Source organism: Notolabrus celidotus, chromosome 9, assembly GCF_009762535.1.
Source record: "Notolabrus celidotus isolate fNotCel1 chromosome 9, fNotCel1.pri, whole genome shotgun sequence".
Classification (NCBI taxonomy): domain Eukaryota; kingdom Metazoa; phylum Chordata; class Actinopteri; order Labriformes; family Labridae; genus Notolabrus; species Notolabrus celidotus.
Window position 1 is genome coordinate 8591621 of NC_048280.1, and position 27973 is coordinate 8619593.

Sequence of the window (27973 nt, forward strand, 5' to 3'; positions counted from 1 at the left end):
AGACTTAAAACACCTCCCTGATAGATGAGTGTAATATGAGACCACGTGATGTTTGTTCCACGTGACTGAAAATTGATAAAAAATGTGTGTTTCGAGTAATTTCTTAACAATCAATTAATCGATAATCGATTAATTGTGGTCATCCCTATATTGGACTAAAGTTGAAAGATTTTGAATTAAGTTATATTTGAGTCTTTGTGACAGGATAAGATAGAAGTAAATCAGGGGGATTTTTTTTACATTTAGTCAACACTTATAAAATCCACATGATTTTCACCAAGTTGACTAAATTCTTAATATTTTCTTTTATTTGCGCCAACACTGAAACCTTAAACTGACACTATATAGTTTATCCTTGAATTCTTTTGAAACAAAACTTCCTACTCTCCCTTTTCCCTTTAAGTCTTTCATAAGGTAGAGATAATGAAATGCATTTGTATAAATACTAGATTTTAATCTGCTGTTTTGTTCCATTCATGGAAAAAGAGAAGATTGCAGGTGAGGATCTGTAAGAACACTGCTCCTCTCACCAGTATTTGCAGATTCACATTAAATGTCATACATTTATGAACTTTTACATAACAGATCTGTATGGGGGGCATTTACAATTTTGTCCTGTCCTTTAGGGGAATTGTCCATCTTCATGCAAACTCCTGCAAACCACCCTAGTAAATAATGAAACATGGCTTCCAGCTCGCTTACAATAAATACAGATACTCTAACTGTATGTAGACTAGGGGACAGTGAAGTAAAATGTAACCTTGCTTTAAAATCCCCACTCACAGAGGATCAGTGGAGAGCCCGGATATTAGCCCCCTCCCAAAGTGAGCTGTGTCGAGTCCTGTGTTGGTGGGAGGGATCACTAGTGAAATCTGTCAGTCCAGCTTATTTACACTGATGCCAGTTTAGCAGTGATGTCTGGCTCAATAGCCAGGCCCAGGAGGGGTCTATCGGAAGAGGCGATACATGCGGGGCAGACGTCCATCCTTGCTGGACAAGGCGGCCTGGATGTGTTCGTATGAGGGCAGCTCCGCCAGGTCTCCTAGAGCTGCTACTGCTGGTTTGCTGCGCAGCATCTTGGTGGTTACTCTCTTAATGTCAGTGGCTGTCACATTACCTGGAAGGGATTAGTTAACAAGTAGAAAACTGTCAGTCAGAGTGACAACTAAATAATCATACAACAGTCAAGTCAAGTAATTAGACCGGACAAAAGGCACACGAGTTAGGATGAATCACTTCGAAACACTAAACATGTTTCTGTTCAATACTCACTGATGAGATCACACAGTTCATGTGGCAGCTTTCTCTTTCCTGTGGAGAGAACCTGACGGCCAACATCTTCAAAAATCACCGGCCGTGACTCAAGGTTCATCATCAACATGGACTTGAGCTGAGTCTTTGCTCTCTCAAGCTCCATCTGAATAATCACAAACAGAAATAAGGCCAGTGTTTACAGAATGGTACATGATCTTTGCATCATGGTACTAATATTGCTTCATTGTGAAACTAGGCATCACCTCTCCTGCGCTGCCAGACATCTGAATGAACTCCTTTGTTATTATTTCCACCATTTCTCTCACCTGGATATGAATGCAAGTAGCGATAACACCACAACATTATTAACATCCACTGATAAGACATTTCTATTTGGATTACATAAAACAAGACATTCATTTTGCAGTTCAGCGTCTGTACCCACCTGTCTTGGGTCTGCACTGGCGTGGATACACAGCAGACCGCTGTCCTCATAGCTGTGATGGTAAGAGGTGGCATTGTACATCCAATGATGCCTACAACACACAAAGAAACCAATAAAAAAACTATAATAATATAGCTTTGTGTCTGGTGTTATTGAAGCAACTTAGATGAGTGGCTTGTGATCATCTAAACAAAGCTGAATGAAGGTTTGCAAGACATTCACCTGTTGAGCACGTTCAGGTACAGGCGGGTGAACATGCCTTTCCCTGGTCCTCCTGCAGAGAAGGATCCACCTCCACCCATCATCATGTTGAGGACCGCAAATGGGATGAAGTCATCCTCCTGAAAAGGGAAGACATTGTTTACGTTTATGAATACGTATCAGACACCTGAAACTGACTGAGATAACCCTGAAATACAAAAAATACCCACCAAGAAAGAGCAGCTCTCCAGGCCGATCATGATGTGGGTGAGCTCTGGGATTGGGGTGGGGCCAAGGCTTACATCTGACATGTCCTTCTCCATCTAACAGATTACAATCAGACGTTGTTATCATAAATCCAAAATTACTGCAACAATCTTTACAGTATTTCCTCTTTTTCAAACTTTAAATGTAATATATTTTATTTAAAATCTCACACATTTCAATGCAGCATTTTTATATTTGAAAAACTTTCTTTTAAACAACTTATTTTTTTGATCAATATTTTCTTTAAGATTATACAAGTTAGGACTTCTCACTTGACATCAACCAGTGAGGTGTGGCAGATCATAACTCAACCATAGATTGTATAAATAATGGATGTAGTATCCGTGACGTCGCCCATCTGTTTCTGAAGCGCAAGACCAATCGTCGGCGGGGGCCATATTGGAAATGCTGAACTCAACCAAACTGCTGTTGAGCGATTGTGAAGTAAATAGGCGGGCTTTGAGCCTCCTAGCCAACAGCTACAGTGTTCCTGCCTGTCAGTCAAGTCAGCTGTGCCTCTCATAATGGATTACTCGTAATCTTAATATCTTCAAAATAGCCGCGTTATGAAAAAATTTACCCCTGTACAGTGTGTGCCGATCGAGAAATGAGCTATCCAGACTACACTCGTCTTTTGTACCAGGCTGTAATCATGTTTATTTCTGCTGTAAAGATCAGCTTTTTTGAATGGATGTTTCCGGTACTTCCGGAGCCAGCCTCAAGCGGATCCTCGATGAACTGCAGTTTTTTAGCACTTCTGCATTGACCTCATATTTTTAGACTGGAGGTTGCCGCTTGAATTCAACACTCTAAAACATGTATTTTTAACACAGTGAGGGTTTCATGTGGATTTTAGTATACTCATCAGCAATATGACTATCTAATAAATATAACAATCTGTCTGACAACATTTGTAAGGATAACTCTTAAACAGTTAAACCAATAGATCACCTTGACGATGCCACCGGTGTACTGGGCGACAGAGAGGTCCACATTGGACACCGTGCCTGCTCCCCACACTGGCCTTGCATTCAGCAGGTATTTCCTGGCACATTCGACTAGCTGCTCGTGTTCGATGCCCACTCCGGCCAGCACCATCCGCTCAGGACTGTAGTAGTTACGGAGGTAACTGTGGAGCATGTTCTTGTCGATCTTTTCCACGTTGTGGACAGGACAGAAACGAGGCAGTCCAACTGTGTTGTTCTGATACGCGGCCTGAAAACAAACAATAATGCTCATGTTGGAGAAATAAAGATGTGATACGCCAATCATAGTTACAATGGTTTTTGAAGATAAAGGGCAGGTAGGGACGAGGTAGGATTATATTTTTTAACTGTTGATCTGTAATTGTGCCAGAAAGCACCCTGCACTACGATGTTATGATGATGGCTATATATCTGGTAATTAATCTAGAATATGAACACTATTATGAAATCTGTTAAAGACAAACGTCTGTCGTCACTAGATAACTACATGGAAACTTTATGATTTAACAAGGTAGAAATAAATGAATGAATAACGTTGAGCTGTCCTACTCATTAAAAGACAGAGCTGATGTTTAAAGTTGTATAAGTATGACTTGACTCACAGCATGGATCATCTCAGTCAGTAAGGGTTCAGGGTCTGGCCTCATGTTGAGATCTTCTAACTCAAAGCGGACCGCCATCTTGGTCATCTCGATCTCATCATCTGCATGTTTGAAAAATATTATATGAAAACGTATTATGAAAAAAGACAGCGGAGACAGATCCCATTCATTTAATGACGACAATAAAAATGGACTCACCCAGCAGGCGAGGCTGAAGAACAGCATCAGAGAGAAGACTGACCACTGTGTCCAGACCCTTCACCTCGGCAGACACGGCATACATGGTGGTGTCTCTACACAGCAACATAAACACACATATATATTCCAGCACACTGCTACAGAGGTCAAGCCTTGTCTATTAACACATGTTGATACACAAGCTGTGCTAAGAGATTACATACCTGGATGTTTGGCAGTCACATATCCCTCCATGTTTTTCCAACGTGAGGAGAATTTCATCCCTGCTCCCGTACTGAGCTGTGGACTGGACATTAAAAGGTCTGCTGTTAACATTACTTTACACAGCTAGACTCCTTGGACCAATTAATTTGAGGACTTTTTCATATCACTTACAGAAAAGGCGAGTTTCTCTACAAAATGGGCTATTCCACTGGGATACTTTGCTTCATGTCTGGATCCAGAATTTACTAAAACTATAAATAGAACAGAAAACAAACATTTCCATGCACTGCAGGTAGATAACCAAGACAGGTGGTTATTATTGTTTGTGTATTACGCTGCAAGCTTACTTCCAACTGTGCAGAATTGACCAAACTTGTTTTGGGAAGCAACTTTGAGGCCGTTTTCTAGTGTAGTGATCCTTGTCTCGTATTTTTCGTGAGCGTCGACAGATGCGAACACTGGCTTGGGGATCCCAGGCAGGGGCGAAGAGAGGGAGATGTTTGGGTATCCGCTGCCACTGCTGTATTTTCTGTAAGCTGCGATCCCAAACCTTTAAGAACAACAAACAAAAGTGCAACATTAAGGACGTTTTCAAATCACTCACTTCAGCAAAAGCAGCTTAACAGGGTTTCACAAGGAACATGGTGTCGTTTAGTTAGTAAACAGCTTTTCTGACGATCTGTTCAGCTAGTTAGGCTGTTAATTATAATTTATTCATTTTATTTTTTATTTCAATAATTCATTTTCTAGTATCTAGACATTAACATTACAATTCATATTTTATTTATTCAAGAAAAAGAAAATATTCAACCCTTTGTGCCACATTTCTCTTGTTTCCCTTTCAGGACAGGTTTATTGAGTTTTCTGAGCATTGTATCTCGCTGCTGCATTGTTTACATACAACACCCGGCATGGGTCAGCTGACACGTCATTTCTCAGAAACTCAGAATATTCCAGACTGCTGATTAATTTCTGAGAGGGGAGTCAGAGCTCTTTTCGTCATCTTGTTTGTTTGACATGTCTCAGTACATGTTGATCCGTTAGACATCTGTCATCATCTTTCTCTTCACTACATGGTACTTACTTTGTGACTTGGCACTATGTCTCTGTCTCCCCGGGTCATTGTTTATGAAACACACCCAAAAACTATTGTAACCATCTCACATCTGAATCACACTGAGTGTTTTACATACTGTGTATGGGGTTTTTTTTAAGTTATATTTTTGGCCTTTTTGCCTTTATTGTATAGGACAGCTGAAGAGAGACAGGAAATGTGGGGAGTAGAGAGTGGGGGAAGATATGCAGGAAATGGTCGACCGGCTGGGAATCGAACCAGCAACCCCTGCGATGAGGACTGTAGCCTCTATATATGAGGCTCTTTGACCGCTAGGCCACTGGCGCCCCTACTGTGTATGTTTTTAAAAACGTGGTGCAATTTTATCTGTGCAATAACTTACCTTACTATCTATCTATAAGATGGAAGTGCACATAGTGTTTATATATCTGTAACAATTACTTTATTTTATTTGACCTTTATCACTACAATTATTATTATATTTGTAACTATGCAAGTACAATGTTGTATTCCCCTGTCTCGTGTTGTAAGCTGCTGGAACAAAAGAGTTTCCCCCGATGGGAGATGAATAAATTATATCTAATCAAATCTAATGACTCACATTTATTTTGTTAATTTCAAACGACAGACTTATCTAAGAATTATTTGTTCAATGTTTCCACTTCTCAGCAGGGACATTAATCTATCCGGTTCAATGAATCTTTACTTTCCTTTTAGTGAGTCCACAACATTCTTCAATGACACACTGCACCAAGTTTAATACATTACATTTGTATAATACTACAGGGGAATGTGCAGAGGGATACACCCTAAAAGAGAGTAAAATCAGGTGAGTATTAAAGCTAAAAACTGCCTGAAACACACGCTATGCCCTTACGTAGTGTTTTCATGAATGTGACATGAATGCTGTCCAACAGGCTGCTCAAAAATAGCAAAGGCGTTTTCATGAACTGCAAACCACTGAGAAGGCCACTGAAACATGAGGATTAACATCATTTTCTATGACTTTCATGATTTTAACTTATTTGTTTGTTCTTTTTTCACAAACTTTTCACACATCTCTACATACTAGGAAAGGCGAGTTTATTGATGAAGCACCATTCATAGAAAGAGCAATTCAAAGTGCTTTACAGAGTTAAAAACAAAAACCAAAAGAGTTACGATCAACAAAAACATACAGCAAACACTTCAAACATTTAAATGTTATATGCGGTCAGTTATGTTTGATCCTCTCTCTCTCCGTCTCTCTCTGTACTTATGTACTTATGTAACTTCACGTATAGTGTTAAGTCTTTTTATTCATCTAAATTAGGAGGGTTTATTGTAAATAATCAGCCCCCTTCACAGTTATGAAGTCCATAACTTGCAGTCTTACTGTCCCACTGGACACAGAATCACAACTGATCTTGCCTTAATCGAAAGGAACCTTTTACTCGCTAAGTTTACAGATATTAAGAATGAGTGCAATTTTTGCAAAAACTATACAGAAACAATTTCTCACCTTTTTTTTTTAATGTAAACTATCGAAAAGATCATGGAAAGACATTGAATTTCATTTTTTTCTCTGCTGCTAATTATGTTTATTCCCTTAAACTCAAAGGCGTTGTTTGTAACTATGATAAAAAGGAAAATATTGCTCTTGAATATATCATAAACTTCATTATACTTCTTATATTATTATATATATCATTATTCTGAAGTTTCCAATTTTCCTTCTAGAATTCAAGTACCTTATTAAATCATTTATTTTATTCAATGACAAAAAATGCATCAAATTCATGAAATATTATAACACTTTTTTCCCTGAGACTCCTGGGTATACAATTATTTACACATTTCTGTATACATTTTGTTTTTTTGTTGTCATGAGTGTATTTGCTCTATATATATATATATATATATATATATATTGTATTATTGTCCTGTCTTCTGTATGTATGATATGTTTGTATTATGTAATCTGTCTTCACTTGATTTATGTGTTACCGTCTTCTACTACCTGTATATGAACACCTTTACTCTTGAAGAAAAATATTTCTTTTTTTAAATGAACCCTTTACTATCACAAACATGATTCACGACTCTACATGGTTCTGTATTGTAAGAAGTGTTAAACAAACTTATGCAGCTCCACAATAAGATGACCTTAATAAGGGTCATGTGTCTTGCTTTGGTTTACTAGAGGTGTTCTACTTCAGTCTGTGGTGCTGGTGAGAGGAGTATACTGAGGAAGGTTTCTAATATTACTCTATTATTTAAGTAAATAGAGAATACAAATCAAACACAGATAGATCAGATGAACATTTGTCAGTCCAGTTGTACAAGATCTACTTTAGTACAAGCTAGATGCACATGATATCTGGAGAATGTGACATCTGTCTCTCCTTTTGTGATAGACAGGCATCATCCAGCTGACTTTACAGCTACTCTGTTTACCTGTACTTATGATCCCAGGGTATCAAGTAAAGGCTTACATACAAGAAAAGCTCGACTTAAACATCAGTAAAGATCATGAACATGACTCACGACTTCATCACTACAGTCAACCAGGAAATCACTCTTAATAATCTCATACAGACTGGTTTCGTTGAAGTCCTAGCATCATTTATCCATCCTGACAGCAGCACAGCAGCTTGTTTGGCGGCTAACAGTCAGCATCGTGCTAATGAGTGAGCTAATCTTTGGTGATGAGAAGGGAAAAAGTGACGAAGCTGCAGATGTCAAGCAAACATATACCATGAAGGAAATTCAACACACTGGTTGTGTTGTTTTCGTGTGTCAAAGTCGAGTCTAGCGATTAGTAAGGAGGAATTATTTCAAAATAAAGTACTACCTTTGAACACGACTCCAGGTTCTGCACCTCGACATGTGAGTCGCCATCTTGGATTCTATCTGACCAGAAATCAACCCGGAAGATGATGAAAGGTTCTTAAAGCACTTCCGCCGCAGAAACAGTCTACATGTTTTATATACAGTCTATTGTTACTACTTTATGAAATATTAACACTCTTCGTTTATTTACCTTGTTTTATTATGTTTATCTTCCTTTTTTTACTGTTTACTATTATTATCATTATTATTATTATTAACATTTATTGTTATGATTATTATTAACATTTATTGTTATCATTATTATTATTATTATTATTATTATTATTATTCTTATTATTATTATTATTATTATTATCATTATTATTATTGTTATTATTATTATTATTATTATTATTATTATTATTATTATTATTATTATTATCATGATCATCATTATTATTACGATTATTATTATTATTATTATCATTATTATTGTTATCATTATTATTATTATTATTATTATTATTATTATTATTATTATTATTATTATATTTGTTATTACTATTAATATTATATTATTAGTAGTATTATTATTATTAGTAGTAGTAGTAGGAGTAGTAGTAGAAGTAGTAGTAGTAGTAGGAATACTAGTAGTAGTAGTAGTAGTAGTAGTAGTAGTAGTAGTAGTATTAATATATTTCTTATTACTATTATCATTTATTTTTATTTGTTGGTTTTGTATAACTTCTATATCATTTGTGAACTTGTGTTGAAGTGCCAACCTCCGGTCTCAAACTATGAAGCCCATGCAGAAGTGTTACAAACTGCAGTTCATCAAGAATCCACTTAAGGCTGGCTGCAGAAGCACCGAAAACCACATAGACACCAATTCAAAAAAGACGATCTTTGCAGCAATAATTAACATGTTTACAGCCTGATTAAAAAAATGGCTTTGTAGCTAATTTCTCTATTGGCACACACTATGGGGGTAAAAAAAATTTCTAACGCGACGGTTCAGAAGATATTAAGATTACGAGTTTTTCCCCAAATAAGGACATGACTGACTGGACTCCCAGACGGGAACACATAGCTGTTGGCTAAGAGGCTTATGAGTCCGGCACTATCATGATTGCACATGCGGATTTGTGTGTGTGTGTGTGTGTGTGTGTGTGTGTGGGGGGGGGGGGACTAAGAGGAAATCTGGTTGGGAGGGGTAGTGTTGAAATTCGAAGTCCCTCCCTCTGTGACTTTTAACAGCAGCTTTTCATCAGCCCAGGTTGGTAAAAGTAATTAAGTAAGTAAGTAAGTAAATAAGTAAGTTAGTAAGTTAGTAAGTAAGTAAGTATCGATATGGACAAGACAATAAAATGTGGAATAAATAAAATGCTAATGATGGCGGACAAAATAACAACCATAATACAAGATTACAACAGATGGTCAAGAGCCATAACAAACAAATGTGTCTTTAGCTGCTTTTTGAAAGCTTTAGTGGAAACAGCACATCGCATTTGGGCCAGAATATTGTTCCACATAGTTGGAACCACAAGCTCAAAGGCACGGTCACCTTTTGTTTTTAGCCTCACATAAGGAAGCAGAGCCTGGTCAGAAGATCTGAGGGGTCTACTGGGGATGTACGGACAGAGTAGGTCAGAGATTTATGAGGGTGCTTGATCATGGATATCTTTACATGTTAATACAAGGAAAATCTGTTTTCAAGGAGGAAGATGTATTAATGCAACAGAGCCTCATGTGTGTCTGTCTAATTTGGGATCCAAACAGAACAATTGATCCTTCAGAGTGGTCTGCTGGCCAAGAGCATTTAGTTACCCATCAGAAAATCAATTTGGACACAGAAGTAGGCCAGCTCTTAAATAACAGTAACATCTCAACCTTAGTTTCAAACATGCTGGGGCAGCAGAGAGAACAACAGGACTGTGACCAGCTGCAGATTTGGCTAAACTAAATGACATTACTGATAAAATGTTCTCCAGCTTGCAGATCCCGTCAGTTTTACTTCTGATTTCTCTGCCTTCACACCGAAGCACGGCTTATGAGCTCCATGACACAATTGACACTCTGACAGAAGAAAACCTCCACCTGCAGTACCAATTGGAAAACCTCACTCGAGCTCTCAGAGACCTGAAACATCTGCTGATAGAGCACTCCAAAGGTAAAGGCTGATTTATCTACTTGTACCTACACACATTAGTATGAATCTTTTTTTTTTTAAATTGAATTTCTAGGTATTCATTTATTTCTCATTTGACAGTTTCTGGACGAGGACATGAAGCTGAGTTTCTAAAGGCATGGAAGGAATGGTCTCGACACGGTAAGGTCTCCCACTGAAATCTGACATGTTAGCACAGATTCTATTCTGATACATGACTCTATGTGTTGTGTTTTGCAGGAATCAGTGCCGAGACTCACCAGATGTTGCAGCAGGCTCTCTGTTTGACCGAGCTCCACAGCACTGCTCAGCCCATCTTCATTACTCCTAGTGTCCCTCTCCTCTTCCTCCTCCTCCTCCTCCTCCTTCTCCTCCTCTCCATGATTCATCTGTCATGACTCAGCAATAAAAATCCATCATCCCTCAATTGTAATTATTAAACTTAATGTACTCACTCAAAAACACTGCTCCTGATGTCATTAGAACATTTTTTAGCAAGAAACAAAAAATCTTTAGGACATTTTCTAAGTACTTTTAAATCATGTTGTCTCTTTCAACATTTTTGTCAAATGTCATTTCTCCATAAAGCCATTTAAACTTATAAAAGAAGATAAAAATATAAAGCTAGCTATACGGCCCTGTGCATATGTCAGAAGTTGAGTATGAGCAGACATGTTTCACATCTATGTTGCATTTTTATGTGAGTTTGAAGTTAGAAAGACTTCTCTGTATTTAATATGCTTTTGTTTGACTTGATATAGATTAACTTGATGATGTAGAAGTTTTTGTTGCATCTGTCTTCTTTTAATAAAACAAGGACCATGAAATATTAATTTTACTACGTTTTATGACTAAAATGAGACTCAAACTCTCTATGAAGTAATCTTGAAAAGGAGAGCTGAAATACATTTTAATGTGTCGAAAAATAGTGCTACTACCAAAATATAGATATATGGCAGGAATAAAGAGAAAGTATTCACAATCAGAAACACATTTGAAGCAATCAATAATTGAGGAACGCCAACATGTCTTCGTAACAAACATACTCCTTTAAATAGATATAACTGGGAACTTAAACAGATTATTTGGGAGAACTGGGATGCTTCTCCTTTTTTGGTGGATCTGTGTTTGATGTTTTCCTGAATCCAACAATGTTACATTTCATCTTTGTCTGTTTAATTAAAATGACCCTTCCTGCATAGATTATAAATCGGTGCATTTGTACTTTAATTTCCATTTGATTATGCTGAATGGATGGTCAATTTACATTTGCAAGGACTTCATCTGGCCCCAGTACACATGTGGAGGGACAACACTACTTTAGCTGCAAACATGCATGTGGAAAAGTGAGATAGAAGACACTGCATGCATATGGTACAGCTCTTTGTACGTATTCTTACCCAGTTTTTACTAAAAAAGATATCACTCTATGTTGGATACAAGCTTGAGTTATGTCAACAGCCCTATGAACAATAAAGGGGGGATTTGTGCTAAATTGTAACATTAGCTTGCTTGCATACTCACAGTTAATGTTTTGAAGATGCAGGTGTAGCGAGACATTCCCATCCTTCATTTTCTTAGTCTAGCTTTTTAGCATGCTAATGGTTGCTACTGAACAGTCAAAACTCAAAGTAACAATGGTTTATGGGAAGACTGTAAGTGAAATAATAAAATATGCACCAAACAGTGTGTTGTGGAATAAATGTTTGACCTTATGGTGGAGCTGGACTAGAAGTGAGGGGGGAGCGACTCAGGTACAAGCTAGTAGACCTCCAGCTAACCTAAACATATAATAATTTGCACATGACTTTGAAGACTTATGAGATAGATTTTTTTTAAATTACCGCATTAAAACCTAAACATTGCGCCTCAGAGTAGTGTCACTTAATTGAATTGTCCTTTTACCCTACGCAACGATTGATTCAGTGGTTGTGCAAAAGTGTCCCCCATTATATCCCCCATTAACCTACATTGAAGAGGAAGCAGTTCATCCAGCACTTTCCACTGAATTGCCAAATTTAGCTAAGATGCAGATTAGTGTCTGCTGACATATCAATCAATAAGGAACTGGTATCTTTGCCAGAATAAAACATATTTGAATGTACAGTCAGAAATTGTTACAAAACCAGTGGGGTGAAAAGTTTATATAAAAAGCTTTGATTAGCCTTACTGATAAACCTAAGTTTTGAGAAAACGACATTGTTCAGATAGATTTTCATATGTTTAAACTCTGTCTAAAAGGGAACACTTAAATAGTCTCAGAACTTTCCATTTTTTTGCATGGGATAAATTTAAAGGCCACATATGAAAGGCATGTGCTACAGGCGGGTTATCAAAACATTTGCGTATATCTGTGCAAATGTACAAATATACATTCTTGCATATTGATCAATTCCAACCTCAGTTTAAACGGGTTTTCATATGTGTGGGGAGTTTTTCTGCTCCTAAATGTGCCCTTATCCATGTACTCAACACAGTATATGGATGTAATCTTGTGCAGTCCCAGAGATTCTTCTTCTTCCTTCACTACAATCAGCAGACAAATGGCTTCACATCTCTAATTTATTGTTTCACTGAGAGAGAGTGGTGTGTAAGCAATTTTGCATCTGTTTAGTGTCTAAATAAAGGGAACACAATTAAGGGTTTTGTGCCTCATTACAGCTGTTGGCTTTGATTGAGAATGCACAGTGTGTATTCATGTATGTGTGTCTGTGTGCTTGCAAGGGGGATGGAGGACATCTAGCACATGCGTGTGGCTGTTGCTTGTTGCTCTCACGCAGCTGGAGGCTCGGTGAATGGATCAGAAGAACAGAGCTTTTGCTCAGACTGAGAGAAACTGGCTGAAGACGGATGGACTGATTTGAAAACTTACAAGAAACAAGCTTTGGGCATATGCACGGTCAGTACTATGACTCTGTAATCTTTCACTGTTGCTGGAATGGATAAAAATGTGTTGCATCATGAAAATCTTGCTTTCATTATGTAGGTGTTTTGCCATCCTGTGTTTTGTTGTAGAGTCTAAGATGCTATTTCACTTCATCTCCTGCTGTAATTCCACTTATCCTTTAGTGTAGGGTGCTGTAGTTTTCATATGCAAATGTAATCTCTCATCCAGTTTAAGAGAGCTTCAAACAGAGTGCTGCACAATATGAAGTTAAAAGCATGCACATCTTTCATGCACATGAATAATGTGGATGGACAGAAGAGAGACTGACAACCGCAAAAAGGGGGATTGAAAACATGTTTGAATAAAAGTAGAAATAGTAGAAATACAGATGTTACAGTTAAAATGTGGTGCTGCCACAATGAAAATAAATCCCTGTCAAACAACATCTTGTGTTCCAGCAGGTTTAAAATTAAGCTTTCCTTTTTCCTAAGAGATCTCCTCGACTAATTTATGAAGATATATCACATCTCATTTGCATTCAATGCAATGCCCTGGTCTGAATATCAACATTGTTTTGTTTTGGTGGTGAAACAATTAATCTTCTGTTTACTTTATTTCTGAATGAAATACTGTGTGTGAAGCCTTTTTCAATTTGCATGGAACAAGGATTATACAAGTCAATGTGTGGGCTAAAAACCTCTTAATGAAATGCTAAACAGTGTAAATGATGTGAGTCACACAAATTCACACCCACAGGCTCTCAGCATTATTTGAGAATAACCAGCCACAAGCCAATCTAGCAATTCATTGACTCATTTAACCTCAATGTTAATGCTGAAGTGTCTGAAAACAAGGGTTTGGTTTTTGTGTTTCTTTTTTGGTTTAAGCAGGACTTGAGTACTTGGTTTTACTTTATCCAACATATCTCTTGATTGATCCAATGAAGGTGACAATAAGCTAAAAAATAAAACCAGATTCACAAGCCTGATTTTTGTTATAAATGAAACAAATATTTTTAAGGCAATTTCATATTAATTTGGGGGGATTGGAGAGAGATGTGATCATTTTAAAGCTCCTGTGAGGAGTTTTTAGTCCATAGTAAAATGGATGGAAATGATCGATCAATGAATCAATATGATTGTCTATATTGTCATTTTAAATGTTTCAAATTCACCACAGAGTTTGTTTCAAACAAAGTGATGACTTTCTGCGGACACAGCCTTTTCTCCTCAGCAAAGTTTCCAGATAAGTGGCACTTTTGACAGTGACAGGGGAGCAGGATGAGATTCTTTGCCATAAATTGCACTGGAAAATATCAGCAAAAAGGTATAAGATAAAGATACAAGGTATCACTTTGTCCACAGAGGGTTCCCCAAAATCAAGAAAAACTGCAATATCCTCATAGGAGCTTTAAAATAAGAATATAGAGGCAACTCACTGTTTTCCATATGTAATGCCCTTGCGTTTTGACTGCTGTGAAACTGACTAAAATTAATTCTGCCGTGTCTTTATGACCTACGCAAAGCAAACAGGAGAGTCAGGGATAGGACTAACGATTTTCACTAATGGCTCCTGATGCCTCATGGGGGTAGTTGTCAGCAGAGGTTATATACAACATGCTGATTAAACATTCTTTTTTACATTTCCCACAACAAACATTTAATGTGACGGTTTGCACAAAGCAGTAAGAGATTTACGATGTACCAGACATTATCAGCAAAGAGAACAGAGGTACTGTTTTGTCCACAGGGGGCGCCAAACTCCTCATAACAAACTGAAAGTTCCACAGGAAGATATTTCAGATTTATATTGTGCAAAAAACGAATTTCCAAACCATAGGCATAACGTCAGGAGATGGAAACACACAAATCTGCATTTTCTTGAACTTACTTTTTTTATTTTTTTTTATGTCTTAAGGGCATTTTTGCCTGTATTTGATAGGAAAGCTGTAGAGAGACAGGATATGTGAGGAGAGGAGAGTGAGGGAAGTCATGCAGCAAATGGTAGCGGCTGGAAGTCCAACCTATTACTGCTGCGACGAGGACTATAGCCTCTGTACATGGACTGCCCGCTTAGACCACTAAGCCAATGCCACCCCTTGAACTTACTTTTACATTTGAATGAAAACATAATAGGTGAATTTTCATTGTAAGGAAATGAGTTTAATAATATAAACCTCTATTTGTTTGACCCAACAGTCATCATGCAACGTTCACATTCTTGCAAAGCACAGGGAGCTCTTTCACCTTCATCATCACACATTCACATTTAACCCTTTAATCATAAATAAGCCTCTCAAGATCAAAACTATGTCTTTGGCATGTTCCCCTTCAACATGCCTTATTTGTGCAAATTCAGCATTGATTAAGCAAAAATTTGTGGCACATCGAAACATAAAGGATCGGGCCTTACATGGACATATTGAGGATCATGAAAGCCTGTGTGATCAGACGAGCAGCTTTCCTTGCAGAGGACCAATAACTGATCTTCACAGTACAAAGCTCCGCAGCCTCTTTTCATGTCACTTCCATTGAGTGGAGGGCCACAGTGCGAGCTCTATAAAGTGGTTGAGCCCATTCAAGGGACTAAAAAGGACAAAGCAGAGCTGGCTACCAGTGCCACAGACTCACAACCTAAATAGGATTGAAGCAAATGAGAAGAGGGAGGGGAGGGCGTTAAGAGTAAGAGTGGTGGAGTAATTTTAAATGCACTGCTGAAAACATTTTCTAGAAAAGGAAGAAAAGTGAAACTAGGTATAAAAGCTGTGTCACTGTTGACAGCTGCTGTACAGGATGCTGTAATGATGTAATTTATTGTGTCTATAAAGAAAAGGTGTGCATTTATGAGAAAGATGATTGGTAAATTTGAAGGTTTTCCTCCATTTCTTTCTTTCCACATACACCAAAGACAAAGTTTTATTTTGACCTAGCTTTTGTGAGTTATTTACCAAAATAATATGTGGTTTGGTTTCAGCGTGTTCAGTCTCAGTTTGACTGTAAGTACAAAGTTACACAGAGGCTCTACTTTGGCTAATTTAAGCAGCATGAACCCAAAAACAAACACATTTTCTTGGGATTTACTCGTTATTAACAGGTTTCAAGTTTGCTGAAATAACACTATGATGTAGATATGTGAAAACTACAAGAGGGAAAATAAAGACCAACTTTTAAAATGCATCATTGTTGAATGGAGGCACGATATATTCATTCCAGGAAGTTGGTAAACCTGAACTCTGATTGTTTTTTATGACACAACATCCTGCAGTTTTGTCACTAAAGTTGAAAACTTTGATCCTGAACAGATCGTTAGCTTCGCTTGCATACAGATAAGTGTTCATAGAGATGAATAAATCATTGTCAGTGGGCGCTTGGATGTCTTATTAATGGATTGTGTTCTGCCTGTTTTTGCTCTCCATATATAGCACTATTTTCCCTTCATAAACCACTGATACCCAATTGCTCAATAATATTTGAACTATAAATGTACTACAGACTGAAATCAGAAGATTACTCACTGCCTGACTGACGTATGGATGTTAGGTAATAATCAAAGTGAAATAACACCAGGGGTTCAATTGCTTCACATTTCCAATTCAAACTCATCTCTCTGTCTTTTATGTGGGCTCACTCTCCCAGCTGACAGTATGGATGAAGCTGTGTGGAGGATTCTTCTGGATTCACAGGGAGCTCTGCAGTAGGATGTATGTTTCCATCTGGATGCCCACACAGATGACTTCCCTCTTCTGTTTCATCATCCTGTCAAGCCTGGCAGTCTCATCCCAACTGGGTGAGTCCATGATGGAACTCTCACTGGAATGTTTCCAGTCAGTTAACATCAGGATGTATTTTTATTAAATATGAGAACACATATAAATAAGTCTTCCGTTTCAATATTATTAAAGAGGACCATTTTCTCTTAACGTTGTGTCTAACTCTAACCAGGTTTGGAGGAGGTTTTCTTCAGTCCTGAGGACCAGACAGTCAGAGAAGGAGAGGGAGTATTCTTCCAGTGTGTGTCAGGGGAAAGTTCAGCTCCTGCAAGCATCACCTGGCTTAAAGATGAGACGCAGGTCACAAGAGGAAGACAGATTCAGGTGAGATCCAACACGTAATTCCACGAGCAGCAACATTTGCAACCAACAACATGAGCCCGGTGTGTCTATGTACAGTATGTTAAGACCCCCTGGATACATTTGTTGTTCTACGATGTATTTTCTTCAACTCTCAGAATTGATGCACTCGGTTGTGCTTTGCAATGTTTGGTCTGGGATTTTTGGCATGCATTGTCAAATTAGTTAAGATATTGTCCATATTTACTCATGTTTGTGTGTTAGCATAAGCTCTAGTATGATAAGCCCTTGCAGCCACTACACTTTCCTTATTGCAGACCTCACCTCAGGGTCTTCTTGAGTTGTTCCTGTGAACATTAGAGGCCATTTCCCCAAGAGAACCATTTTGGATTTGTTGGTTCAGATATTCCCTGTCATTGAGATGTCATTTTAATGCTGTTGTAAAGTCATGGGTCTTGCAACAACCTTCCCCATTTTACGAATAACAACCTGTCTGTAAAAATCATTGGATATAGCAGCAGCAGTATTTTGCTTGCTTATAATTTCTCGTCAGTAAATTGAGTCCACTTTAAAATCTACATTGCGAACAATTGATCAGTCAAAGCAGACATGAAATCAAATACTTACACCCATTTTGACTCTGATCAATTATACTGTTTTGTTGAACTGTGTTTACATGTTCAGGGTGAGTATGGAGGTGGGAACGGGAAGAAGACTTCAGGCACCCTCCACCTTTTCAACGTAACATTAGAAGATGTTGGGATGTACGTTTGTGTCACCCACAATCCTTCACTACACATCAGCAAGAAGAGCAGGCCAGCTAAACTCACAGTGCTGGGTGAGGACATGTAGATGTTTTTATGTTTTACTTATACACATTTCCCTGATACATGTGACAAGTCCGTATCTAGAAACAAACCGAGGAAAAATGAAGTTGTACATCTACTGGCATGCATCTTTTTAGCTGAGTAGTGAATGTCTGACAGTGTCAGCACTCATCCTTGCAGGGGTCCCTCAAAGGCTGCAGATAGTCCAGGGCCCTGAGAACATCACTGTTGCTACGGGAACAGAGGTCTTCATGCACTGCGCTGTTCGTGGCTTTCCTGTTCCCATGGTGCACTGGTTCAAAGACAACGTCCTCCTGACCAACTGCTCGTCCTCGTTCAACCTCCAGAACAATGGACAGCTGCTCACATTCAGGTGCAGCACAGCAGGAGGAATATTAATTCTTGATTGTTCATTTTTTGCAGGATTGGAATGATAAAACAAGAACTATGCATCATAAAAATCATACTTTGTTGGAATAAGGCTCAAGAGTATGTTTGATGTATGGATGTAGTTTGTAGCAGGTTGGGATTCATGGTGTTTAAAGACTAAATTAAGTGCTTTTATGTCGTGGTACACTGTGTTTTCAGAAATGTGACCAAAGAAGACGAGGGCTTGTATCATTGTGAAGCGTCGAACCAGGAAGAGTCGATCAGGTCACAGACAGCCTTTCTTCTTCCAGCAGGTAATGTAAACAGGAAACTAAGATTTTCAAAATAAAGCATTTTAAAAATGCGTGCATTTTTTTATGTAAGTAAGAAAGATGTGTGAAAGGTCTATTTTTTATATATAGGGCATATTCTGGGGATAAACACGATGAAAAATGTCCTCATTTAGCATAATTAATTACCTCAAACAATCATGATTAAAAACATTACCCAAATGGTCCTTTAGCCATGCTAATACTGTCATGAATCTTGCTGCTAAGTTGTCAACTGTGAAGTTGCATATCCAGAGTTACACGTTCTTTCTCTACCTTTGTTTCCAGACATGGACTGGAGTTTCATCGAGCAGCCGACAAACCTGACAGTGAAAAGAGGAGATAACATAACTGTCCCCTGCAGGCCACCGTACAGCAGACCAGCAGCTCATGTGTCCTGGTTCAAAAACAACAAACTTCTCACTCAAACAAACCATGTGACTGTGCTACCCAGTGGAGACCTCCTCTTCCACAGGTATGGGTGTATATGTGTCTGAAGGTGTGCTAATGTGTTTTTCAAGACATGCATCGTGTGTTGTTTTTTTAAAAGTACACTTTGCATTATTTTTTGTTTGATTGTGTACATTTTGCATTAATAGCCAATGTGAGGAGCTTTGTCTGGCCATGAAACAAGCTTCAAAAGCGAGCAAGACCATCAATGACAATACTTCTTGTGGTTTTGAATGCCTGTGACCACTATGAGGGGGACATGTCGGAGTAGACAATTTTCAGCACATTGAAGAAACTGCATTTTTTGCCTTTTTAAACAGCAAACACTCACAGGTAGTGAGGGATTTCACTGTTTAAAAAGGAGCGTAATATCCTTTGTCAGAAAAAACTGTCTCCAATTGTAGAGGACAAAACCAGCAGAGATGAGCACAAGGGGCGCAAAATCAAACAAGCAGCAAGTTTCTCACAGGAGGAAGAATAATAATATGAAACTGGAAGTTCAGGTTATAAGAATAGTGATTATTATCTTATTTTAAGGGTGATTTTTAAAACTTTCCTCTCCAGTATAAAAGCTGTTTCAATTGACACAATGTATGTTAATGGTGTTTCTTATAAACCAAAATACACCCTTATATAAGTATAAAAAGTAGTGCTCTGTAAATCATTCCATTGTTACAACTTTTAAAGCTTGAAACCAAAGTCTAAGATTTCTACAACTGCATGTGTCCTGTCATCACTCTCAGTGTCCAAGAGTACCACAGTGGGAGCTACTTCTGCAGAGCCTCCAACAACCACATCCAAAGATTCCTCACCTCCAGAAGAGCCACCCTGACTGTCCTGGGTATGAGCCTTCAGCAGACCTGTCATATAGTATTTTATATCTGAATGCTTCACAAGTTTTGTCCCCTCTTTCTTCCTGGCAGCCCCTCCGTCAGTGAAAGTGTGGCCCCAGGTGTTGACGGTGCCTATGGGTGCTCGGGTGGTGGTGGAGTGTCAGGTGCAGGGTCACCCTCTCCCGTCTATCAGCTGGGTGAAGACAGGTCACTCCAAACAGACTGGAGGCAGGGTTTCTTTGGGGTGAGTGTATGTGTTATTGATGAGGAAAGGTAGAAGGTGATATTTCCTTTCTTTTAACCATTTTTACATTTTTTTTTACATCTGTTCCTAACACAGACTGAGAAACGCCACTCTCCACATCCAGTCAGCACGGAGCTATGATGAGGGAATGTATGTGTGTGAGGCCTCCAACACACTGGGTAAAAGCCACAGTGCAGCAACACTCAGAGTTGCTGGTAAGTTCAACATTCACCTAACTGCATTGTTTAAGCACCAACTATTATCAAACTAACAGTTAGGGTTGCTTTCAGAGCTTATTGCATTAAAGTCTTTGTTCAAATATACAAACTCTGAACGTTTCTATGCTCCAGGATAATGCAGAACATGCACCATGATATGATGTTATGTGAGATACACCAATCTGGAATTATAGGCCAATAGTCAATAGTCAATAGTCAATAGTCAATACTCTGTATACTTAAAATGCATAAGCTGAGATATCAGGATGTATTTTCTTCCCATAAATGCAGAGTATGACTCCATTTCCCTTTTCCTCCTCACAGTGAGTCCCATCATAGTGACATTTGTAAGCCAGGTGAGCTGCTCGGTCGGAGCTTCAGCGGTTCTGCCCTGCAGGGCTGTAGGGATCCTGCCCATAATGTACAGCTGGACCAGGGGAAGAGCCGAGGCACAGTCCCCCATCAGCAACACTAAAGACAGACACATTGATGGTGCGTTTTTTTAAATGTTCTGATTGGAAGTACATTTCAGCAAATAAAGGTGTAATGATAGAAGGAGACTGAAACACATATGATAATCTTTGAATACTTTAACTGGATGGAATATGTTTCAGCTTCCTGAGACTGATGCTTTGTGAACTTATACCCTCCACAGAAGAAGGAGGCCTCCGTATTTCCAGTGTGCAGTACACTGATGCAGGAGAATATTACTGTACAGCTGAGAACCGAGCAGGACGCCACCAAAGACGCTTCGTCCTCAGTGTCACAGGTACTTTAGCATCTACTTATTGTTTATTTATTTATTTAGTTTGTTTAGTTCCTCTCCATTAGCAGAGTGATGAGGTGTTTCCTTGACCCCTTGACAAGTTTCTGTGTCCTGCTGACTGTCTTTCATGCTGTCACTCTGTCCAAAGCTGAACATCGTCCAGCTGATAGAGGCAAGCAGACAAGGCTGGTTTTGTCTGCTGTGAGTAATGAAGTTGTAAAATCTCTGCTGTGGTTTATGTGGTGACACTTTTTGGCTTTCAAACAGCGTGCAGGTGTAATATCCTGTTTCCTTGTAATGTTCTCCAGAACATGTTGTTTTTAACTGTGTGTAGTCTGCAGCTTAGTATGTGGTGACTTTCTTGTGTCAGTGGGTAACAGTACTGCTCTAATATTAGCGACTTGTTACCTGTGTGCTTGTTTTGTGGCTTTATTCATGACTCTGGCAACAGTCTATGTGAAGCTAAGAGTCTCTGTTGTCATGTTTTCTAGAGCACCAGCTCTAGCAAAGAACCACCAGCCTCTCAATCCTGGGACTCTGCAGCTGAGCAACACATTAAAAAAACACAACATCCACCTGAAGAGGCAACATGTAAGTACCTAAAGACAAAAATTGTACTGCAACTTATAAAACTGATGGCTGATGCTTGAACTCGGTAAATGGAAGACAAAAATGATGAGCCTGTTTTCTATTTCCAGGCTCTTCACCACCATGTGATGCTGCCTCAAACAGAGCGTCCACATTTTCGTCATTTTCAAGGGGAGCCGTGGCTGAGCTCAAGATGTCACCATCACTTGAACGTCTTTTACAGCACCAGCGGAGTAAACCAACAACACATCCGACCCAGCCGTTAGTCACTCAGATGCAGCCTCCTATGTTACCACCTCCTCCACATCCAAACTTTCAGTCAGTAGCTCTCCAATCTCATGCAGCAGTGACGGCTCGCCCACTTTTAATTTCAAACAGTGAACCACCATTAACAGAACCCCGAGCATTGGTAACCATTGGTGAAGTTTTGGGTGCAACCCTTCAGCATGTAAGCTCTAAAAGTCAGTCGCATATGACATTTACATCGAATGTTCAGCATCAAGGCAGCGCAGAATTATTAATGCAGTCTAATTCTCAGGGTTTGGAAATCGTCACTGAAACATCTGCTTCTCATTTACCAGCAAAGCTTTCCTTCAGTGCACCCTTTGGCTTTCTGAATTCAAAGTTTGTGTCATATTCACCGTCACCGACACAAGGACTTACTAAGACGACCCACTTTGGTTCAGTCACCCCGTCTTTTGCCGCAAAAACTGAGTTTCCCTGGACTCCTACTCAGCCTTACCAGCTGGTTACCAAAAGTCAGTTTTACCAAACATACCATGAGCCAACTTCAACTCAGATGTCTCAAGCCAAGCTTGAGCATCTAAGTCAGCTTTCACCTCAGAGTACACATCAGTCTTCACCAACACTCTCACAAACCTCTCAGTCTGATCATCAACAATCTCCTACTCCAAGATATTTCCAAAAGTTCCAACTGGAGTTATCGACAGTCCAGCATTACCTGCCTGCAACACAGACTCCTCCTTCTCCATTCACAAAGCCTCAGCAATCCCAATTCCACAACACACCTTCACCTGAACTGCTTAAAACAAATTCAACTGCCTCTACATTTTCTCAAACCCAGCCTCAATCCTTTCAAACACAGAGTCCAGAGCTCCATTCACAAGCTCTCCAACCAAGTACAGAAACGCCTCCAATTCAACAAAGAAATGATTTCATAACCCAGCCGCCAACCTCAACCATGCATTTTTCAGATCAGACCTTTGAGCCTTCACAACTGGACCCTGAGATCCCTGTTGTCCATCAGGTCAACATATCTGATCAGGTGCAAGTAAATACAAGCAAGCCAGGTGAACCGAATCAGTCAGCCAAATCAGAAAATGAGACAAGGCTTACAGAGTGGCTGAAGAGAAACACCTCCCAATCCCCGATGACCAGCAATGACCCAAGGTTAGTAACACAGAAAAAAGGTGGAGTGGTGAAAATGGATTTTGTGGAGATTTCACATTTTGTGTATTGCTCTCCAGAGTCACACAGCAAGCGCCATCCTGGCTGCCCGTGCTGGAGAAACATGACATCCCCATCGTGGTGGGAGTGGGAGTGTCTTTGGCCTTCATCTTCATCACTGTCACCTTCTATTCAGTGGTCCAGAAGAATGAACCGGCACCGACAAGCCGAGCAGGTCAGAGAGCCTCAGTTCAGCTATCACAACTGTTCTACATTCTTTTTCTGCAAGAAATAATGGGATGGTCGGACAGTTTGATGGAAGAAAGTGAATACCACTCAGGTTTGTTGAGTAGAGGGGACCTTTATTAGAACTACCGTATGAAACCTTCATGTTATGTCTCCATACTTGAAAAAAGTTGTGCTTAGTCTTTTACATCTATAAAGAAACTGAGCTAAAAAATCTGAATATGAAGCATTGCCTGTAAATAAAGATGGACAATGTGTCTCCACCTCCTCCAGTTGTACAACAGTGAAGCCAAAAAAGCCCTCACAAAGGGCTCTAGTCCCGCCCCTTCCTCTAACCAAAACACATTTAATTTACCGATTGATGAGGTTCCTTCAGGTTGGATGAATGCATGTTTCACTTGTACATGTACACGATCTGTGTACTTTTCCATAGCATCTAATGACTAATCAAACCCTGACTTCTTAGAAAAATGGGCACTTTGACATAAATCCAACTCATAATAATGGCAGGACCATGTTTGAGAAATATGTCTAATGTGTCATCATTTTATGGTTTGACCGATATCCTGTCTGTTAACATGGAGGAGGTGGACGTTGTGACTAAAGCCTGGTTTATACCTTTGTGTTGGCGCTACCCTGTAGTGGTTGACGCAGTAATGAGTACTACATACTTGCTCTGCGATACTGCACTGAAATGCCCGTGGATAGTGTGATCTCTATAATAGTCTATGATATGGTAACATAGACTGTAAAAACAACATTGACAGCGTTGCTCCGCCTTTTCTCGTTGTATGGTTTTGAAGCCAAAAAAAAAACTGTTCGAATGCGAAGCCATTCTGCAGCCAGAGTCTGCGCAGTAGAGAATTTCTGTGTTGCTGCGGTAATTTCTGTGTTGCCACGATAGCGAGCTCCGCCCTACAGCATACAGTCATGAGATCCTATGGAGTTTCTCTCTACGGCAACTGTAAATCAAAGCAAACCCAGAAGTAAAACCCCGGTTTTTAACCTCTAATAACTAACGAAAAAGAAACTTTTCAGAAAAAAGAGGCCTTGAACACAAAACAGTCAAATATTAACTACATATCACCACAGCATACAGATGTGAGAAACATTCGTACAACGTGTATTTATTTTTTAAAGTTTGACCGCAGCCCAATTCAAATAAATGGGGGAGACAGAGTTTTTGACCAATACTGCAGCCAGCCACCAGGGGGAGAAGCTTTTGTGGAAGCCTCACTTCCAGACGAGCAATCGGACGTTGATTTTTTTTTACAGTCTATGTATGATACAGCAATTATTACAGGGCAGAATAACAAGCAGATTGCGATTCTGGAAGTGTTGTAAATGCAGGAAATACAATCCCGCGAAGCGGACCAATCACAGGGCTTGCAGTCCGCATCGTTTCAACACGTACATCAGACTATGTGCGTAGACTTCTGCGTTGGAAAAGGGTTTAATTTGACGCAGAAGTATAAATCAGGCCTTATTCTGCAGTCAGTCAGTAGGGGGACCTCCAAATGTATTGGCTTCACTTTTGGGGAGCTGTCTATCGTCTGTGAGTTAAAAGTAATGAGCTTGTCAGGCCTGTTCGTTGATAACCATTACATTTCATTGACAGCCCAGAGGAATCTGGGTGTCCCCATACGACACACTGAACGCCGAGCAGCAGGACGAACGTATGAAAACAGGTATTTATACTTTTATATGTGATGAAAATATCAAGGAGACCAGGCTTTCTACCACCTTGTCAAAGATGCAGAAAAAACAGTGCTGTGTATCTCACAGAGCTTTTGAAGACGATGACTGTGTGGCTGTGATTGAGCAGAGCCCAAACACATCAGACACCCGAGCCCAGCCTCCAGGACCCAGCCTGGTCACGGTGCAGATGGAGCCTACATTTGAGGATATTCTTGAGGACACACCACTCGCTCTGGACAACCACTCAGTCACTGTAGAGACGTATCCCGAGCCTATTCTTGACACAAAGGTTTGACAGCACAAAGACTCATTAATATGTTAAGTTATTAATGTATAGTTGAGAGGTAACAGATATAATCACTTACAAAAGATTATTGTTAGATATGTTAGATGATACTTCAACATAGATAACAGAGCACTCTTGTGGTTAAGGTTAAGGTGATGCAAGCTGTCTTTTTATCTTGAAATTCTTACTTAGAGCTGCTTCCTCTGTCAGATTGATCCATCTCTGGAGGAGGAGAAGGGCTGCAGCCTGTCCCAGCCCAGCATCCAGCTGCAGTGTGCTGAGGACTGGACCAGTAACAGAGGAGACAACCACAGCCCATGTCAGGATGCTTTACCTCCTCCATCATCCTTACCCTCTCGTTCCCCCTCCCCCTCTCCACCCTTCAGACCTGAGGCGGGCCTGCGCTCCTCTTTAACCCTGCAAAGTGCAGAGTCATGCGGAGCACCCATCCACCACAGCCTCAGCATCTCTCCTGGAAACCCTCCCCTGCTCCTCTCCCACCACGTCTCCCTGGGCCTCACTACGGTAGCAGTTGATGTCCATTTTTACCCAGCAGCCACTGCTTCAATGGCAGTAGGCACTAGCACCCATATCAATTCAGTCTCTAATCCCTCTTCAGGGGCTGCACCTTTGTTCGGCCCAACATTAGCGAACAGTCAGGAGAGTGAGCAATCCACTGCCAGATTCAAGTAGCTACATATTAAGGCATGCAGTTTTATGAATGACAAACATCTTTGTTGCTATACGACCAATAAGGACAGAGTACCTCGTAGAGTGTGAGAGCATCTTTAAAGGAATCATCCAACCATTAAACAAGCATTAAACCCGAAGCAGCGGCGCTCCTGCATGTGAGCGGGTGTGGACAGGGGAGGAAATGCTACATTCAAATTCATGCTAGTTTTCCGTGACTACCAACCCTAGCTCTAAGAAGTTAGCTGAATGCTTAATTTTAGAGAAATCAGGAGACAAGAAAATATTTAATTTCACTATTATGTTATTACGTCTGGCATCTAAAACTGAACAATAAGGGATATTACTTGAATTATTAGAATTTTTATTTTTAATTTTTTTATTTTGATGTGTGTTCAAAATTTGAGCCTGTGACTTAAGGTGATTAGCTTTGTTTAGCTTAAAGGCTGAGGGCAGGGAAACACCCAGCACGTCACAATAGAACACTTCTAAACTTGTTTTAATACACATAATATCTTGAGTGAAACAAAAAGATATACTTCATCACTGAGATCTGGGTGAACTGGCAAGGATGTATTTTAACTCTGACCACAGACAGGCTAGCTGTTTCCATCTGTATTCAGTCTTTGAGCTAAGCTAAGCTAACCCCCTCCTGCTTTAAGATTCTACTCTCCAAACACGCTCTACAGAGGTATCGAGCTCTTCACTAAACTCTTAACAAGAAGGTGAATAAGCGAGTCTCCTGTGAGGTTGTCTTTTTCATTTTTCATTTATAAATAAAAGTGTGTTGAGCTGACAGTGTTTATTAGCACCTTCATTTGCTTGTAAAAGTATCTTATAGCTTTAGCACAGCACTTTCTGTGATTCTCCCTGTGAGAGAATTCACTGCTGTCATGTTGAAGTTTAACTGTAGTACAGGTTGCTACTTTACACAACTTCTAGTCTTTGTATAATTTTACTTTCTAAGTTTTTTTCAACAGTTGAAATATGAGAGAGAAAATGTATGTGTAGTTTTAATTTTATAATTACTGATATGAGAATCTAATGTTAATGTTTGTGAAATTGTTTTTAGTTATTTTAAGTTAATTAAGACCTGAATGTGTGCGGTATAGATTTTTCAGTGAAACAGCCAAGGATATTTTACTTTTTCCCAAAACAGTGCATGGTTTGGGGTAACAAAACAATGACCTTTTCTCTCTCATTTCAAGCTACTTGACTGTTAACACATTTTTGATACCAAATGAGGCTAAGAGGAGCTGAACCAATAAACATTTACACAATACAACTGAAGTCCTGACTGATATTTTTGCATGTTAAACCATATATTCAAAATGAAGTATGTTTTGAGTCCAGCTGATGCATGTAGCTGTGTTTTATTAAAGCATTTGACCATGGGCTCAGAAACCTGAGCGCTCTCTGTTCTCTTTCATCACACATTAATTAAACAATTCACTTTTGCAGTTAGTCTTGTCTGTCTTATGCCTGATTACTTGTGTCTCCAACACCATCATCTTCGGTCTTTACCTCTGCCATGATGACGCCTGTGCTCAGAGTATCACTCCAGAAATGCAAGGTGTTTGTTGGGACCAGAGAAGGGTTTCGGCTCTTTCTAATGATGACGAAGTGAAAAAGAAGAGTTGAGTAGAAGTCGAAACTATGACAGCCTCCAAACAGTCATACATTTCTTGGAAGATCACTATTGATTTATAATTAAACCCCTTCATGGTTGAGTTTCTGGAGATACTTTACTGTTCCTGCCAGACAAAATTTGGAGTATAATTTTCTGTCTTTGTTCTGTGACAATTGAGGATGATGACTGCTAGCACTTTGTAGCATCAAGAAAGAAATACACAATC

The 27973-nt window shown here is 39.4% G+C and overlaps 2 protein-coding genes across 2 annotated transcripts; one reads left to right on the top strand and one right to left on the bottom strand.

The window, feature by feature from the left end:
• Positions 1-286: 286 nt before the first annotated feature.
• On the bottom strand, positions 287-8166 carry pmpca (peptidase, mitochondrial processing subunit alpha). Its single transcript, XM_034691445.1, has 13 exons — positions 8066-8166; positions 4505-4707; positions 4329-4408; positions 4157-4239; positions 3954-4048; positions 3756-3856; positions 3119-3382; positions 2131-2223; positions 1922-2040; positions 1700-1790; positions 1518-1580; positions 1273-1417; positions 287-1117 (listed from the first exon to the last, which is right to left on the bottom strand). The coding sequence occupies exons 1-13, from the start codon at positions 8110-8112 to the stop codon at positions 948-950; spliced, it is 1554 nt and encodes a 517-aa protein (XP_034547336.1). The 5' UTR covers positions 8113-8166; the 3' UTR covers positions 287-947.
• Positions 8167-16795: 8629 nt separating this feature from the next.
• Positions 16796-27399, top strand: LOC117818562. Its single transcript, XM_034691500.1, has 18 exons — positions 16796-16883; positions 17039-17190; positions 17851-18004; positions 18174-18366; positions 18582-18676; positions 18980-19166; positions 19885-19982; positions 20065-20218; positions 20315-20433; positions 20761-20928; positions 21092-21205; positions 21351-21403; positions 21694-21793; positions 21901-23200; positions 23278-23432; positions 25062-25131; positions 25229-25430; positions 25638-27399. The coding sequence occupies exons 1-18, from the start codon at positions 16796-16798 to the stop codon at positions 26118-26120; spliced, it is 3885 nt and encodes a 1294-aa protein (XP_034547391.1). The 3' UTR covers positions 26121-27399.
• The last annotated feature ends 574 nt before the right edge of the window (positions 27400-27973 follow it).

What these genes read in the sequence shown, in the direction of transcription:
- pmpca (XM_034691445.1), bottom strand. Translation starts at nt 8,112, where the DNA reads ATGGCGACTCACATGTCGAGGTGCAGAACCTGGAGTCGTGTTCAAAG. An exon ending in TGTGACTGCCAAACATCCAG is followed by an intron (nt 4,049 to 4,156) that starts GTATGTAATCTC and finishes GTTGCTGTGTAG; the next exon opens with AGACACCACCATGTATGCCG. An exon ending in TGACTGAGATGATCCATGCT is followed by an intron (nt 3,383 to 3,755) that starts GTGAGTCAAGTC and finishes GTTTGTTTTCAG; the next exon opens with GCCGCGTATCAGAACAACAC.
- LOC117818562 (XM_034691500.1), top strand. Translation starts at nt 16,796, where the DNA reads ATGTATGTTTCCATCTGGATGCCCACACAGATGACTTCCCTCTTCTGT. An exon ending in AGCAACACTCAGAGTTGCTG is followed by an intron (nt 20,434 to 20,760) that starts GTAAGTTCAACA and finishes TCCTCCTCACAG; the next exon opens with TGAGTCCCATCATAGTGACA. An exon ending in ATGACCAGCAATGACCCAAG is followed by an intron (nt 23,201 to 23,277) that starts GTTAGTAACACA and finishes ATTGCTCTCCAG; the next exon opens with AGTCACACAGCAAGCGCCAT.